This window comes from Amborella trichopoda, chromosome 11 (genome assembly GCF_054954075.1).
Source record: "Amborella trichopoda isolate Santa Cruz 75 chromosome 11, AtrichopodaSantaCruz75HAP2 v2.0, whole genome shotgun sequence".
Classification (NCBI taxonomy): Eukaryota; Viridiplantae; Streptophyta; class Magnoliopsida; order Amborellales; family Amborellaceae; genus Amborella; species Amborella trichopoda.
This window is the reverse complement of record NC_142346.1, coordinates 48,376,285-48,393,583: the sequence shown is the minus strand read 5'-3', so window position 1 is coordinate 48,393,583 and position 17,299 is coordinate 48,376,285. Positions and strand designations below refer to the sequence as shown.

Sequence of the window (17,299 nt, the reverse complement as noted above, 5' to 3'; positions counted from 1 at the left end):
AGTATACAATCCCTTATTATATGAAAATCTTTTGTCAATTTTTCCAATACAAACCTATATAGGATATGCTAACTTAAAGCCATAATTTTAGATTTTGAACACGCATACTATGATCTAAATAATGTTTTAAAAGGCGTGATTTCAAAATAACTTCAATGAAACCTCAATTTTTTTAAGAAAAATAATCCGTATTTTATTATTCTATCTAAAGAAATTTTCAGAAAACTTCCAATAATTGCCTTAGGTTTATTCTTCTTTGTAACTTTTGTCACTAATTATTAATATAAGTCACTAATATGGTGCATCTGGAATGGAAGGTGGATGTCCTCATGGAGTACCATAGACCATAGCCCATATACAATGCACCTCCTATCTTGGTATGAAAATCAGGGAACATTGGATTATCAATAAAGCTATATAGCACAGAGAAGCATGGGTGTGCCCCTCCTAAGTGAAATACTGAAATTTGTGCAATGCACAGCCACAATAATCTATTATTGTTTGCAAATTGAAAGTTTTAACTAATACAATTTATTTTTCAAGTAATAAATTTATTAATTTAAGTATGAAAAGAAAGTAATATGTAAATATTTCATGACTTCAATGGAGGATAGAAAATTAAGTGATTGGAGACAATTTTGAGTAAATCTTAACCTAGTTACAAGGACAAAAGTCCAAGAATAGATTTACCTTTTATATCCTTCAATTTAGACTAGCAATTTTAAAAATTTAAAATAAAAATAAAATTTTATCTTAATCCTGTATGTATGGGTGTGGTTTCTATAAGGTTGCAACCTTAAACAATACAATTAAACAATACAATTAAAGAGCACCCCCAAATTTTATCATATCAAGTAATTTTGGTGTAAAAACTTATAAGGATTATTTGAAAATATATTTTATATCTACTTATAAAATTTAAAACTTCAAAAAAGGTTAAAATCAAGTAGATTTATAAACATATGAAAATCTTGAAAATAGACGGTCTATATAATGTGTTGCAAGATGCACTATTTCTGAGACTCAAATTTTCTTTGTTTTCATATTCATACATCTCGATGTCGCGATAATCAATTAGAGGGTTTTCCAACATTAAAACAACTTTTTCCGATAGATTTGAAATGCATCTATAATTCTACATTTTAAGGTTGCAACCTTATATAAGCTTTTTCCTTATTGATATACTCACAGCATTTCCGAGTAATATTTCTCTTCACCAAAATGTGGGTTCTCTAATCAAAAGCAAACCCAGGATCCATATGCATGCTGTCAATGAAGAAGAGACATTTCATAAGGCGAACTTCTATTGAAAATTATCAAATAAAAAAAGACTCCAATACAACACTGTCAAAAGAGTACCATAGTCTCCTCCAATCACTAGTTAGGCCTGATTTAGCTAATATCAGCCATTGTGCTAACCTCGCGAAGTAAATAAATAATATCAGTGATTAGAAACTCGAGGACTAGGGCTCACACGCACCCAAGTGGTTCGGACCAGACAAGGTCCTGGTTCTGGTTCAAACACCTCAAGAAGGTTTACATGGTCCCAAACCCACTGTGTTATTTTGGCAGAGACTTGGCGGCATCTTGTTGAGACTCAACCAAGGTGCACCAGTAGACTCAAGCTAGGGACCCTAGCAAATCCGAGCCCAAGTACGTGTTTTAGTAACAAACTTCTGCAAACGTGAGAGTAACCCTCCAAGTGGCAGGGTATTCTCCCTTGTGCCACTGGACTAAAGTGAATAGGTCATCCTAAGGAAAACAGGGTTTCAACAGACAACCCAATAGATCAAGACCTAAACCAAATCGCATCCTCAATGCTAATGAAACAAGTCCAAACAATACATAGCAGAACCTAGAAATGTTATGCTTTATCATGCAACCAGTAATCATCAAAGCGCATGTATTATCATTTTCTCTCTTTATTATCTTACACCACCGCTTTCTGACAAGTAATGATGATTTCTTTGACGAAATTGTACATCCCACTGTGCTCAAAGAACAAATATGAATGCGGATATATACACAATAAGAATGACATAAACAGGGCTAAGGGCTTTAATCCTATTCAGGGTTTAAAAATATGGGCTGGGGCTGGGACTATCCAGGTTCCCAACCAGAGTCACCAGGTCTGACTCAGGCTACTCAGAGTTGGATCGGTGATCTTTGAACAAAAAACCCAGGGTTAGGGGGAGAATGGGGGCGAATCCATGGCTTTGCCTCTGGACTTGCCAACACAGGAGGGTCCTGATCCTAGTCTCTGATTTTTCTAAACACTGATCCTTACTAAATTAGATTCCAGGAAGAAGAGACTCAATCATATGGGGCTCAAATTCGCAAGTGGTCAGCACCTCAGACAACTCAACACCAATTTTCTTGATCAAAATGTGAAGTTTTCATAAACAAACGGCCAATATTGGCTAGACATATAAGCCAGGTTTATAGCAGTATGCAAGCTGTAGATATTTAATCGCATGCAAGATAAAACTCTTGATTAAATACAGCATCTCTAGGTAAAGCACACAGATAAGTATCCATGGCTGACAAGGAGAAGGCTAAGAAAGCTTTAAGGCAAAGGTAAAACAAGGAGGTCATGGAATTACTAGTGATAGTGACCCTAAGACGTTTGTTTGAGGAGAAAGAAGTACACTCCAATTCACATTTAATATGCATCAGAACTAATTTACCAAGAGATCATCTTCAATCTAATATGAACGGGGAATAAAGTTTATATGACTAAAAGAGTACAAAAATGCCTAAGAAAGATGGAAGCTCCTACACTAGCATAAACTCCCAATCCCACGGTCGCAAAGATTTCCTGTATACAAATGGTAGACCTTGTAGTGTAAAGTGTGTGAGAATAAAACCATTTGAGAATTATCTCTTTTTGAGGGAATACCATTTTAGAATTATCAAAAAAAGAAACATATTCATTGTAGAACTTTCAATTTTACCTCTTAAATCATCAATTCCGGACATGAACAACCAATTCAACAGTAGATTCAACCACTTTAAAGGGTATCATTTTAAATACGTACCAGATGTATGCCTACCTACTTTACAGCTGTTGACGTTCTTATGAAATATTGTTTCTATCACAAGATTGAACAAGGGGACAAAACCAACCTAACCTCAATAGCAACAAATAGCAATGGCAATGACAATGACAGAGATGTATCTCACACGCATCATCTGGTCAATGCAACTCCAACAGGGATATCATTTGCTTTTTCTACTGCAAGACCCTGCAACATACTAACTTTCCAGTTCCAAAGTTCCACATGGCAGTCCATGATCTCAAAGAAACTGAATGCATAATACAATAAATGAGTAATTTGGAGATGAATAACAAGCATTACAACTATATATTCCACCTATTACTCCAAAATTTCAAAATTGGATAGTCCATAAAGCAGACTGTCAAAATCAACTACATACACAATCCTATGACCACAGCACATTCAGATTACAAATTACATCGGCGGGCAAAACAACTCATTTCTCACTCAATGTGCGACCAACATTCTACTTAACTTGAAAAGTAAAAGAATGCACTATACAGATTTACAGATGAATTAAAACCCCATCACTTTGATGAGTAGGAAATAATAGGCAGTTGAGATGCCCTTCATGCATCTGGTTCCAGCATCAAGGGACAGTTCCACTGCATTCAATTAGCTGCTCTATAATGTTTCATGCCGAATAATGGGCAGCATCCAAGCATTATGGAAACTCCATCACCAAAAACTCCATCTCTGAGCTCTTACACTTCATCTTTAATTTAGGATTAAGTTAAACGAGCTCGACCAGGATTTAGGAGTGATTCCGACATCTTCCATCCCTGTTGATGACACAATTACTAGAGGCAATATGTGAAAAAGAGAAACAAAATTGTGAATACCCAAGCATCCCATCAAAACAAAATAAAGAGAAAAAGGCACTTAATAAATAAATACTCGTTTCTTTTTTTTACTTTTTTTCTTTTTTTTTGGACTTAGACTTGGGCATTATCATCTGAGGTGTAGATTGTAGATGACTGCAACACTATGTCCCAAGCTCGAATCCTACCACTGAAGTACCCAAAAAGAGAGAGTATACAAAACGACCACGCTCCTTCCCTCTTAGTTGAACAACCACTAACCTGCTCTGCCGCTTTCCTCTTGAAGAGTCCATAGGAAGTCGAAACTATTCTGCAAGTCTCTGCAATGTGAGCCTCGAAATCCAAGGTTGAAAGAGGGGAATTGGTCACCAAGGGACCATCTACGTTTGTTCGTATGGAATCATCATTCTTTTTCCAAGATCCATTCTTGCTTGACGAGTGGATTAGATGCAAAAGCACATGAGCCTGTAGCACCCAGGAGTTTAGCATCCTGAAGAGAATACCTTTTACTAAAAGCTTCCTATGCATAATAATACACAAAAGAAAACTCACATGGAAAGCAGCTTTCAGTATGTCATCTGAATTTGCTTGGTCCTTGAGCAATGCATACACATTACCTTTTGAAGGATTGTATGTCACAAGGTATCTCTCTTTCTGTAATATAAGTAATGAAATTTTTTAGATGATGCATAATGGTTTTAAACTGATAATTTAGTTATATTCTTCAAAAAAACGGAGAAACTGCAACTGCTTTTTGGTAAGGTGGACCTAGATGAGAACGGAACAAGAGTATTTAGATTACCTCAAATAGAGGCTGAATCGCTAAATATGAAGCTGGATCCTGAAATGCATCCCTAAATCTTGATCCTGCAAAAGAATAGATTGGAGCCTCCAATCAAACAACAAAAATGTAGAGAACATTCAGAAATTACATACAAGTGGTGGTAAAATTTGTACCTAAGACAACAGGCCTCCCTTTTGACCAAGGGGGATCAAATAAAGTTTCCTTTGAATTCCCTTCTTGCAATGAGGGAACATGTCCTACAAGATTGTAGTAAGAAAGAGATATTAGAGGCCACTCCAAATATGACATAATTATATGAGCAAAAATAGAGAAAAATCTGAGAGAAAAAGAAATATATATACATATAGATAGATAAAGAATATTTCCCTCGTAGCAAGAGCATTGAAAAGGAACTCATGCCAACAGAACTCAAAGTTGATCTATGAAGTTCAATTGTAAAACCAAGACTAATTATACTTTTAAAATACCAGTGCAGCCTCGATCAAACAAACATTTAACCCAGGTTCAAATCTATGTGGAATCCCAGAATAAATAGACCTCGTACTAAAGTGTGAAGTGTTTTTCTTGCATGTCTTCACTGACATCTTTGGCATATAGTAGTAGGCATCATCCAATCCTTTGATGTCAACATATTTGTAATCACTCATAAAGAAAAAAAATTAGTAAGCATGCTCACAACCAATATGCCCAAATTATTCATTAACATACTCTTATCCCAAAAATGGTAAATATTAAATAGCTCAAGCTATCAAACTTCAAGTGTTCAGAAAGCACAGCACGCCCATAAGAGTCAACCAAAACATCAGCAAGCATGTCTATGCCCAATTAGCATGATTTTCTCAAGAAATTGACTAATGGAAATGACTAATTGACCTTGGGTTGGTCGTGTCAATCACATAAGTAAACATTCAACAATTACATAACTGGAAATACCAGCTATGTAATTAATGGCAGATATTGCAACATGCAATGCTGTCTAAAATTTCTTAACTGAAAAAAAAAGCCTTACTATGCAAACAAATTTCTACAGAAAAACATTCTAAGAAGGTGTGATTTATCTAAGGTTGCAACCTTACTTGTAGAAATAACGTTGCAACATTCTACACTATCTATTTTAGTTAAACGGTCTAGATTTGATACTATCTTAAAAGGCGTGTCATTTTTCTTTCTAAGAGATGTCATTTCCACCATGTACAAAGTACTATAACTGGAACATCTGATCATTGTCTAGTTTCATGGCCCTTTCATTTGAGTGCATGCCTAACATGTATCCGAAAAAGGTGCAAGAAGATAGCCCTAGGATACAAAATTACAAATCAATATGCTGGATCTGTCTCAGTAAAGCATGCCTTGTTGGGCACACCACTCAAAAAATGTCAAACTAAATTCCTTGTGAATGATTATGAATAGCAATGAATGCATTTGGGGTAAAAATTGTCTTCGATCCCAAAAAAAAAAAAACAAAACAAAGGATCCCCACCCACAGTTTTACATGAAAGTATTCCCAATGAGCCTACAAACTTTCACTAGGCAGCCTTGAAGAGAATTTTGTTAATAAATAGTAAAAGAGGAAATACATTTTTACCTATGCCTCTTTGCAATAGGGTTGAACCATAGTTGTTGGGATCGGAAGCGGCATTGGGATCGAGATCTAGGCTTTGAAAGGCTAGAAGATCTCTATGGTTGGAAGCGTCGCCCATACAAGGCATGCCTTAGGGATAGAGATCCCTAAATGTTAAGGATCTCAATTCCAAGTGTTTTGGGGATCTTGCTCCCCACCTTAAAGAGTATATATAGTCTAGGAGTATCTATATTCTAGATTATATATACTCTTTAAAGTAGGGATAACTGTATTTATAACTAGCAAGCAATGCAACTATATTAAATGTATAGTTGCATTGAGGTGGCTATAAATAAGGGAAATTATCAATTTGGTCGTTATATTGATCTTTAAGGTGGGGGTTGAGATCCCCAACAGTGGGGACCGACATCCCAAAATTTAAAAATCAATATCACTTGAAGATCCCTTTCTTGGAGTACCGGAGCGAGCGAGATTTCAGAGTGGGCAATCCCACCTAGATTAGGAGATCCCAGCAATTCTGGTTTGAACATGCTATGGAGCATGTAGTTGTTTCCACAATCTGCATCCTGTGACCAAGTTTTGTGAAATTTAGAGGGGCAAAACGCAGTGAGCAACTCCCTTCAGTGTCATCAAGGTTTTGTAATGAGGAAAACAACACTAAGTTTGACGCGATACTAGCTAAAAACTAAAATAGGTTATGAGTTGCTATGCACCAATTTCTGAACTCGAGGATTGTTGACTTCTCTGCCTTCTTTCAAGGTTCAAAAGAAGGCATCAAGGCTCACCAATGGAATCATGATGGGGTCTCATGGGTCGAGAATAAGCCATGGTGTAGGTGGACGCAATACATGCATCAGAACTTGTTCAACAATCAAAGTATTGGCTTTCAAGCCAAAATATTCTTTGATGACCAACCCTCTAGGAAGTGATTTACTACTCGGCTCAGCCACAGAACTCAGGCCTTGGCCTGGCTAAGTTACCGGGTGAGGCCAAGTCGACTCACCCAAGTCTGCGGACAAGATGGAAATAAAGGAAAAATCCCGAAAAAATAAGAAAAATGATAAAGAACAAAAAGTGATATATAAAGGATGGAAAATGAACTTGGCCCTTGACCTGGCCAAGTTAACGGCAAGGCCAAGTCGACTCTCACCTGTGTCCGCACACAACTTGAAAAGGGCCTAAAATAGCTGAAAAAAAGAAAAAATACCAAAAATACAGAAGGGTAAAAATTAAGAAAAATAATAAACAAGAAGAAGTATATGAAAGATGGAAAATGGAAAATGGTACTAATTTGATGATATTAGGTTGTAATTGCTGAAATTAATCTTGTTCCACGATCTTCGCACTTGATGCAAATCGATGGCTCCTATTCATGTCAAAGCTACCTCAACAAGCCAATAGAAACCACCAAACCAATTCTGGGTTTTGAGTTCGAATCCTGGATATCTGAGCTCTTAAAAATTTAGAATGAACAATCAATCCAAAATTAAAATCTCAAACATGCAATATTTTGTTTTTCTTAGGAGAAATAAGCCTATGATTGGACAAAGAATCCAAAATAGGCTTAGGGATCAAATTTCATTGAATATCTACCACCCATTACAATGAAGATACAAGTTTTCAAAATTGGGCAAAACCTTGGTCAGGATCCTCAACTCAATCTATCAAATTTGATTCCTTTTTTCTGAAACTTTATCTATCTAGTGGATAGATCTTGAAAAAAAAAATCATGGACCAAACTAGGGCTCCAATAGGTGTTTTTGATGCAGAATCAACAAAAAACGACTACCTCGAGTTAGGAAGCATTCAATGATCGGCAGGGCACGAAGTCCGAGTAACTAGGGGAGTCTAAGCAAACTCACCCTGAGTTTTCAAACATTGAAAGAAAACAGAGTCCATTATGAGTTCCCTGTCTCAAGCAACCAAAAGGAAGTCCTTTCAAGATCATGTGATATCTTTCTTCCAAACACCCTGGAAGCCAACCAAAGGGTACATCTTTTAAAGCAATAGTCCACTTTCGACCACGTCTATGACAAGCATACCATAAGCCCTTCTACTAACCTCAAATGAGTTTGGGAATATTTCCAAATTCTGCAGACAGGAGTATGTAAAGAAAGATGGCTGATGGTTTCCTCCACCTCCTAGTGCTTTAAGCGCATATTAGGCTTTAGACCCCATTACTTTAAAGATGGTCCATGGCAAGGGCCTCAAAGTGTCCAACCATCTACATGAGGGGTCTTGAGCCTATGAGTCCCACAAAAGGTAAGTTGCAGGATTCCCTCCAGCCTCCTCTAACCTTCAAGCAGTGTTACAAGGACACTCATGTTTAAGTGTTAAGTGAGTCTAGCACTTCACTCAAAAAAGACTATAATAGCTAAAAACGTCGTACAATTACTATTTATAAATAAATATTATATTTCATAATATATAAAATATAATTTCTTTCTTATACCATAATAAATGGACATCAAGGTGGTAGAGTAGAAGACAATATGTCAAAATAGTTTGAGTTCAAACATTGCAATGAGCCCTTCCACAATTTTGTTTGTTTTCTATACAGCCAAGTGTCCTCAAGTGTTGACACATTTCAAAGTGTCAACGTATATCGAAAAGCGACACCAATCAAAAGGTGAATGTCGTTGTAACATTGCCATCAAGAAGATCACATTAAAGAGGGGCCAAACATTTCCATTTCCATATTACTTCTAAAAAACCTATATATGATAAATCTACTTCATCACAACGGCACCACAACACTTCACTTTTTGGTTGGTATCGCATGACGACATGTGTTGACACTTTGACACATGTCAACACTTGAAGACACCTACCTATATGAAAAACAGTTACAATATTGTGAAGGAACTCAATTCAAGGTTAGAACTCAAGCCATTTTGGCATATCATCCTCTACTCCACTTCCTCATCCATTTGTTTTTTTGTTTTTTTTAAGAATGTCCTCCTCATCCATTTGTTAAGTAGCACAGAAAGCTTAATTATCTTATATATGCTAAAAAGCATAATTTAAAATAATAATCACACGGGTGAGTCCAACTGTATCGGCTTTTTAGACCAAAGTACTACACATAACACATCTTTAGACTTGTATAAACCGACACTTGTGCCAGTATCCATGTAACACTAATTCAAGGTCTGTGACCATGAAACAGTGATTTAAGGAACCGCAATAAAACACAGCTCCTCCCTTTAGTTGTCAGGTTCTTCTACAGCAGTAATTGCTAGCATTTAACCATGCTTCTTAAAGACCATCAGCCATTTTGATTGTCGATGCAAGGGTTGGCAACTAGGTATTCTGGTTATTCTTAGACATTACCCAGGAACCTTGAATTGCATCAGGTAAATCTCTGATCCAAATCTAGATTGATTTGTACTTCTGTAGAATCTTAGATCACTAAATAGGTAGAAAACTATAAGTAGCTAAATTAAAGATGGATGAAAACAATTCTCATGCATCCAGCACATGTTTTTAGGGAGGCCAAGAGTTTCGTGGAAATTGAGATATCACTGTCAGGTCTTTTAAAATGCACATAGAAGCCAAGAACACCTTACCGATATTAGTTTTTGTTGTATCACTGATGGCAATAGCATTTGCCATATCATTCTACTCTCTAGGGACACAACAAAAAGAGAAAGAGATGGGACAACACAACTAAAAAAATCTCAAAAAAGATCCCCCAATGTTGCAATGATTATGTTGTTTCCTCCCTTGCCCGCCAAATAGCATTATAGCTATCTGCCTCTATCACCATATCTGTCCCAAGGGAGCAGAATTTGAGACCAGTAAGGAGAGCCATAGTATGTGAAGAGTCACAAATGCCTAAAGGGCACAGATATAAAAGAAATTGCACCCCCTCCCCCCACGGCGGACTAGAAATCTCATGCGAATCATCATCAAATTAAAAGCTTCAGGAATCCTTGCTCAGGAAACACCAAAGAGGGGGCATGGCCAGTTGATAGTGACTGGTCAAGTATAACCACTTTCCAACTTGTGCAGCAAATAATAGTCTCACTCTGAATCCCCAAAGCTTAGGCCTCACCAGAGCCCACGTGATGGCTGATCTCCAACACAATCCCAGAGAGCTGCTCTTCCAACCATCACACCCTCAAAAAATGTGACTGTCGTGGTCACACCAATTACCCCAAAGAACTTAAAAGCAGGCAGGGCTGCTGTAGAATCCGCCCGCTTCTCAAGTTAGGACCAGATAAACAACCCCTTGAAATAAATCAGCAATACATACCAGAGTAACCAATGAGAAACCAAACAAGTTAATAATAAACTGGCTCACCACCTCGATAAAAAGAAGGTTGGCTGTCTCTTCATCGTTGCGACACGAAATGCCCATATTGATGATGTCATTCACCTAAATTGTAATCAATTAACTGTCAAAATACAGTCCAAATGCCAGGATGTGGGGCAGAAATATAATCAACTTGGCAGCAAGAGGTGGGGACTCCCTACCATCACCCACCAGTCCCTTGAAAAAATATATCGCCAAAAGCTCTCCTCAACTCTCCAAGGTCCAATTCGTCCTATCAATACCTCTCATCCAGATAGAAGTTGCTTCTTGAGCCCCCATGAGATGTATAAAGCCAGTGCAACCCTAATTCTGAAGATTAGACTAGCAGCTGGTTATCATTTCCTTGAAGCTACGAGGCCCGAGCCGGGTGAATCATTAGATGCAGAATTGTGCATGGACTGTAGAGTTCACTTTTATATCTTGATCCAGGTAGGTTCGAATTCCCTAGCTTCTTATCTAGTATGATTACCAACTATAAGAAAACAAAAATAGCAAAAACTAAGAAACACAAACAGAAAACCCAAATAATGTGGAGGTGGTGGGTTTAGACTGTAGTCTAGTGCAAAGGAGTTCCTAGACTCAAAACCTTGGATGTAGGTCTCATTCCATACTTAGCTATCATAAAAAACAGAGCAGAGCAATAGATACAATAAATTCGAAAAAAATATTAAAGACAACACTTGTGATGTGCACCACTTACAGTCTCAATGAGCTAGTCCCATTCTATCTTCGGGAACATGCAATAACAAATTTGAATTTAATACATTATAAATAAATAAAATCAATTCAGCCAATATGGCATTTAGTATTTCCATCAAAAGTCATGCCATGAACAATTCACTGGATTTAATGTGCCACAATTTTTTACTCCAAGACCAAAGGCAAGTTCCTAGCCTCAACATACCTGTCTTGAGGAAAGTCTCCACAGCTACAGTGAATCTTGCCTTGTTTAATGTCTGCAGTACAACTGATTTCACCTGATCCAGAAAGAAGAGGTGTCAGCAAAAAGCAGGAATACGGCAAATGGGAGGAAAATGCATCACAAAACATTGTTTGTACCAGGGACAAACCTCTTGATACGAGCTGAAAACATATCCGCATGAAAGGAGGGCAAAAGTAACCACCAAGGAAGGATTTCTTTTGGACATCATGATGCTTAGTCCAGTCCCACACTGCATATGACAGAAAGTTTATAATGAAATCAGTTTGTCAGTCACAGTTTTTTTTTTTTTAACATGTTGTCAGCCTTATGATGACAAATATAACTACCAAGCCAATATGCAACAATATAATTAAGACACAAAAATTCAACAAATAATAGAGAACCGCTACTCATGTTCCAAACACCAGGAAATGATTCCTTCCATTTCCACTAAAAAACATGCCAGCCTAATATTGGAAAACTAGTTAATACAATCATGGATAAATTGTGCAAATAAGATTTGTAATTCTGATCATCATCTTCATCAAAGCCTTATCCTAACTAATTAGGATCAGCTACACGAATCATGTTCTGTCATTCTGCTCGATCAAAGGTCATACTTTCTAGCATGGGCAGATAATGTAGATTCAGGATTCATGGTAAGATATGGCAAAGTTTTACGCTTGCTTCCCACCTAATGCAACCCACCTCCATTACCCGAGGTTGGGACGGGTTAAGGGAAAGTTTAAGGTCCTCAACCTTATTAGACCATTGTAATTCAGTTCAGAACTCTGCATTAAAAGCACAAAACTATTAACCCAAGTTAAGATCATGCCATCGTAAAGAGACATGCATAATTGAGGCAATGTGTAAATTCAATTCAGCCTTCTAAGCACTAAATGGTCCACATTGAAGTGAACTACTTGATTATTTCAATTGTTAGCTCAAATAAATTAAATTTTGTAGGAGTTGTTATACTTTAATGAAATGTAATGTGAGTTACTTGATCCAAGAAGTTCTTCATGGTGCTGGGGAAGGATGGTGGGCACCCTATTACTCGTCAAAAGTATCACTATGAAAAAGATTAGCATCACAACAAGCCAACGATTTCTTTTGTGTTCACATAAGCTTGAGGGTCTTACTCTACAGAAAGCCATTAATTACAACAGAACATACATTCCTTCTAATGGAGTTGCAGATCTGTCTGGTTTATACTTTGTAGAGTCCTTTCACAGACTGAACCCTTGAATGCACATGAAGATAGTTATGAAATCACACTCTTAAGCTTTCCATGGAGAGCAGTGATTGAGCCCCCTAACACCCATGATTCCGTCATTTTCATGTCTTCTTATGTCTAATTGAGATTGTCTTAAGACTTTGTATATTTCTTTATAGCTAATGCGTTTGGTGTCTTCCCAAATTTATTAAAATAGGGCTAAAAACAGTTGGTGTTTTGAAAGTCCACTCAGTAGCAAAAAGGCACAGGACACCATACCCCATTGACCACCATAGGATCTTTACGACTTGTGAACCTTAACATATAAAATACCTCTTCCCAATTGCAGCCCTAAACACAATCATTTAGCCAGAAATAATTTTACTTGAGAGTATGGGGAAACAGCTGCATACCAGATCAGCAATATTGCCCACACACTCTCCCTTGGCAGTCACATCACCAATATTCTCTCCTCTAGCAAATGCTTTATAGATTGGAGCACGCGTAGATGTTGATGCTACTGCAGCAACATTCTAATGACAACAAGAGGGAAAATTAGGCAAAAGAGCAATTCTCTTCTGGTGGCCTGCAGCCTTAGGAGGCAGAAATATACAAAGGAAAAGGCTCTAACCTTTGCTACATTGGCAACACAAGCAAATGGAAGAAAAAGATGGGGCACTGCAGTAGTTGCCAATTCTATCCCGGCACCTAATTCCATAAGTAGATCTCCAGTAAAGCGAAGCTGCAATGCACTTCAAACCTTAATGCTTTATTCTCTATAAGAAAATAATTGCATAAGATTAGAAGTCTGGTTCTAGTTTTTACCTGTTTCAAATCATAGTCAAACTTCTTTCCTTGACGAGCAAAAAGCATCTTCCCAACACGCCCTGCCCCATCCTAAAAATAACAAGAATTAAAAAAAATTATGATTAGAAATCAAAATCAACATCAGAAGATGTAATGAGTTAGGATATAGAAAATAGATAGGTGAAGACTGGGTAGAGACAATGATGGCTTAAAAATTCCCATACTACAACTTGCATTTTTATTTATTACACAAACTTGAAAACAAGGCTTGTGCAGAAAATTATACAAGTTTTAAACCAACAGGGCATGCTGCATACTACCTTGAGGACCCAGTTAACAGCAACAGCAGCAGAAGTGGCTCCATTTCCCGAAACCCCAACTGAATGCAATAACGAGCGTGTTGTGAAAACACCCATGGCTCCCCCAAAGAAATGCTGCACCATACATTAATGGATCAGCACGGACAAAGAACTCTTAAGATAAAGTATAGCATGTTTTCTAACATTTAACAAGTCAGAATAGAAAAGATTAAGTGAATCATGCTAAAACTCACAAATAAGCCCCAAGTTTCTATGCAAACTAATTATCTAGAAACGAATGCGGCAAGCATTTGATGTACATTAATATCATGTATTATAAATGTATGAATTAGAAACAAAATTTAATGGAAAAGTAACATCTTGTTTCAGCAGGAATTTTACTAAGAAAAAAAATACAATGATAATTAAATCTCCAGACAAATTCAAACATACCTTTAAAGCTCTCCAAGTCATATAAGGCACATATGCAGGAGCCACACTGTCTGGGAACCCTTCGGGTACTACATAGGATCTTACAAAAGAAACCAATTCCTGAAAAATAGCAAATCCTTCAGAATTCATTTTGAGACTAAGATATGAAAATCCAGAACAATGATTCAATCTTTGCAAGTCCCAAGGATACCAAAAAATAAAATAAACTTTACAGGCATGTTTGTTTGGTGAAACTTTCACGGAGTGAGAGACCCAAGCTCCACCAATCAAAAACTGGGAGGGCGGCCATGCACACCCCTCTCAAAAAGGACTTATGTTTGGTAGAAACGGCTTCCATGGAGGTTGCCACCCATGCCCTCTTCCAATTTTTTGAAAGACGCCCTACAAGCCCCAGGTCTCCCAAAAACTAATTATCTAGAAAATACATGTCCCTAGCACATTGAGTTCTTGATAAATATGAGAAAACATGGAGTCCAAACGAGAGTAGTAGACAAAAAATTGAAATCAATACTAAAAGGAGTCAAACAGTTGGTACACTTCTAGCGACAAGGAGTTTGTGAGGATTGCAAACACAACGAACTATTCAGAAGATAGCTGGAATGTAGACCACTTAGAACTAATTGCAAATAGATCCTAAGAGATTTATACGCACGAACATAATTCATACTTCCAAAGATTTTCTGATTATTCCTTATATGCATTATAATGAATACTTTTTGTTTCATTATAATGCTTTTATTTTCTAATGAACAAACCAGTGAAAGCCTGATTCTTTTCCGGTCTATTTGTTTAATCAGTGTTTCAGAAAACGGAGAACTAGGGTGCATCATAATTTGTGAGTTGGCATACCTCGGGTTGGTAGTGAGGCAACCATAAGTCTCAAAAAGTCTCACCCATTCTCATCAAGTTGATTAAGATTGAGACTATGATGAGTCCTCATCCAAGTGAGCCTTTCAAAATATGCATCTAAGCCCCCAAATTCCCAAACCACCCCGCCCCCCCCCCCCCCCCCACAAAAAAAAAAAAAAGAGAAAAAAAAAAGAAAAAAACAAAACACATCTCACCCCAATTTCAAGCTCAGCAGTACCAATCCAAGTCAGCATTTCACAGCCTACGTTGTCCTCTTCATGAATATAATTTATCTTTTTCTTTTAATGTTATATAAATATAAAGTTATCAATATATTTGTTATCTCACATTATCATTTATAAAGACTTTACTCACCTATTAAAGATCACTTGTTTCCAAGTACCAAGATTGAGCTCCTACAAGAAGTATTAGAGACAAAAACGACATTGACATCCAATCCATTTGTCAAAAAGAGAAAAGAAAAAAAATTGGCATCCAATTCATTCAAATAATTTCTGTCTCATCACTGCATGATATCATTGCCTATGTAAACAAGGATCCTAGTAAAACCACCATGAATACCGGAAAAATCTCAAACTTCAGTTTCCTCAAGAGGAAGGAAAAAATACATTCAGTAGGTTCAAAAGAATAACTTTTCCATTTTTATCGGGAATGGATATTTCAAATTTATCAAAAATAAGAGATAAAAAATTCATTCATATTTGAACAACCCTGCTAAACATAGAAGTTGATGGTAAATAAAAGGAAAAATCTAAATACAATAAAAATGGATATAAATAACAATGAAAGGGAAGATCAATGAACACCGGCCGGATATTGACTTATTAGACTCAAACGAACATCAAAAAGTAGACAGGTGGATAGACAAGGAGGGAGTGTATGTGTTATTTTGAAAGTTCAAGAAGGGAATGTACAAGGAAATTGGAATAAGGAAGATAAAGCAAAGTCCTTAATTAATCAAGAGGGATAATGCAGAAAAGAGATAATAATTAAATTTTCAATACACAAATAAATTACAATAAAAGTCAACAATATAATTAAACTTCCAAAATACAAAATTAGAAATAAATCACAGAAGAAGTCAAATAACGTCACAATTCAAAAGATTTCAATTTCTTTCAATCAATCCAACAAAAAAATGCAAAATTATTCATACACCATCAAAAAGAGACATAAAGATGGAGCAGAATTAGAAGAGAGAAAGAAAGAGAAATTTAATGGTTCAAATTGACAAAAAAAAAAAGATAACACGAATAGGAACTTTTTAGAGAGCGAGGCCAGAAACTAATGGTAAGATTATCGAGAAAACTGAGAAGACAAAGCAGAAGATAGAGAGAGAAATAAACTAGATAATGCTGCACTCACATCGACTGGATTGCTCGGTGTTTGCAAAGCAATGGCATGCATCGAACCCTTGACAAATCTCCCCGACCCATCAGGCTCTGCAACATACCTCCACCTCCTCCCATCCAACTCCTCACAACACAAAACCCTGACATCATTCGCGCTCTCTCTGCCACCAAGTTGCAGAGAGCTCTCATCTCTACCACCGAGTTGCACAGCACTCTCAGCGACAAGCTCGTTCGCTGACCTAGATGAAGCAAGGTTTGCACTGATCCTCATGGTCTCTCTAACCAGCATCCTCGCATCTTGACTCGAGCCAGTCAGGGTTTGGGTCGAGGCCGGAGATTGCTTCAGCTGGATAGGAGGCATGGCGCTCTATAGCTTCGTATGCTTCTTCTTCTGAGAAACCCTTGGTACAAGAAACTTTAGAATTTGCAGAAGCACGGAGGGAGCTCTATGATTACCGAAACAACTTGATAGTGTTTATGAAAATTCCTGACCCTAGAGTTCCCTTCTCTCTCTGAAATCTCTCTACCTTGTTTCTCTATATCTCTCTACCTTGTTTCTCTCTCTACTGAAACCAGGTAGGGCGAGAGAGGGGATAATTTTATAGGCGGGAGATCGGCTTCGGAATGATCGCTGGCCCCAGCCACATTGTTCAACCAGTTGTCCGCCAAACGGACCAACTTTGAGGAGAGAGAATGTGGATAGAGAAAATGAATTTAGAGAGAGATTGTGTGTCCGTGTTTTTAGAGAGAGAGAGACTCCTCGCCTCTCGAAGCTCAACCAGCCACATGAGGAGA

The 17,299-nt window shown here is 37.3% G+C and overlaps 1 protein-coding gene across 1 annotated transcript; it reads right to left on the bottom strand.

Moving 5' to 3' along the window:
- Positions 1-3,342: 3,342 nt before the first annotated feature.
- Positions 3,343-17,072, bottom strand: RUS6 (root UVB sensitive protein (Protein of unknown function, DUF647)). Its single transcript, XM_006836860.4, has 13 exons — positions 16,518-17,072; positions 14,283-14,381; positions 13,851-13,964; positions 13,549-13,620; positions 13,355-13,465; positions 13,137-13,256; positions 11,656-11,757; positions 11,490-11,562; positions 4,838-4,921; positions 4,683-4,747; positions 4,433-4,534; positions 4,142-4,345; positions 3,343-3,841 (listed from the first exon to the last, which is right to left on the bottom strand). Exons 1-13 carry the CDS (start codon positions 16,863-16,865, stop codon positions 3,788-3,790), a joined length of 1,548 nt encoding a protein of 515 aa, XP_006836923.1. The 5' UTR covers positions 16,866-17,072; the 3' UTR covers positions 3,343-3,787.
- Positions 17,073-17,299: the final 227 nt, after the last annotated feature.

Bases quoted from the DNA above. Each gene is read 5' to 3' on its own strand.
- RUS6 (XM_006836860.4), bottom strand. From the start codon at position 16,865: ATGCCTCCTATCCAGCTGAAGCAATCTCCGGCCTCGACCCAAACCCTG. The intron at 13,257-13,354 runs GTTAGAGCCTTT...TGTTGTCATTAG, and splicing joins GTGTTGCCAATGTAGCAAAG to AATGTTGCTGCAGTAGCATC. The intron at 11,758-13,136 runs GTATGCAGCTGT...TGTCATATGCAG, and splicing joins TGGGCAATATTGCTGATCTG to TGTGGGACTGGACTAAGCAT.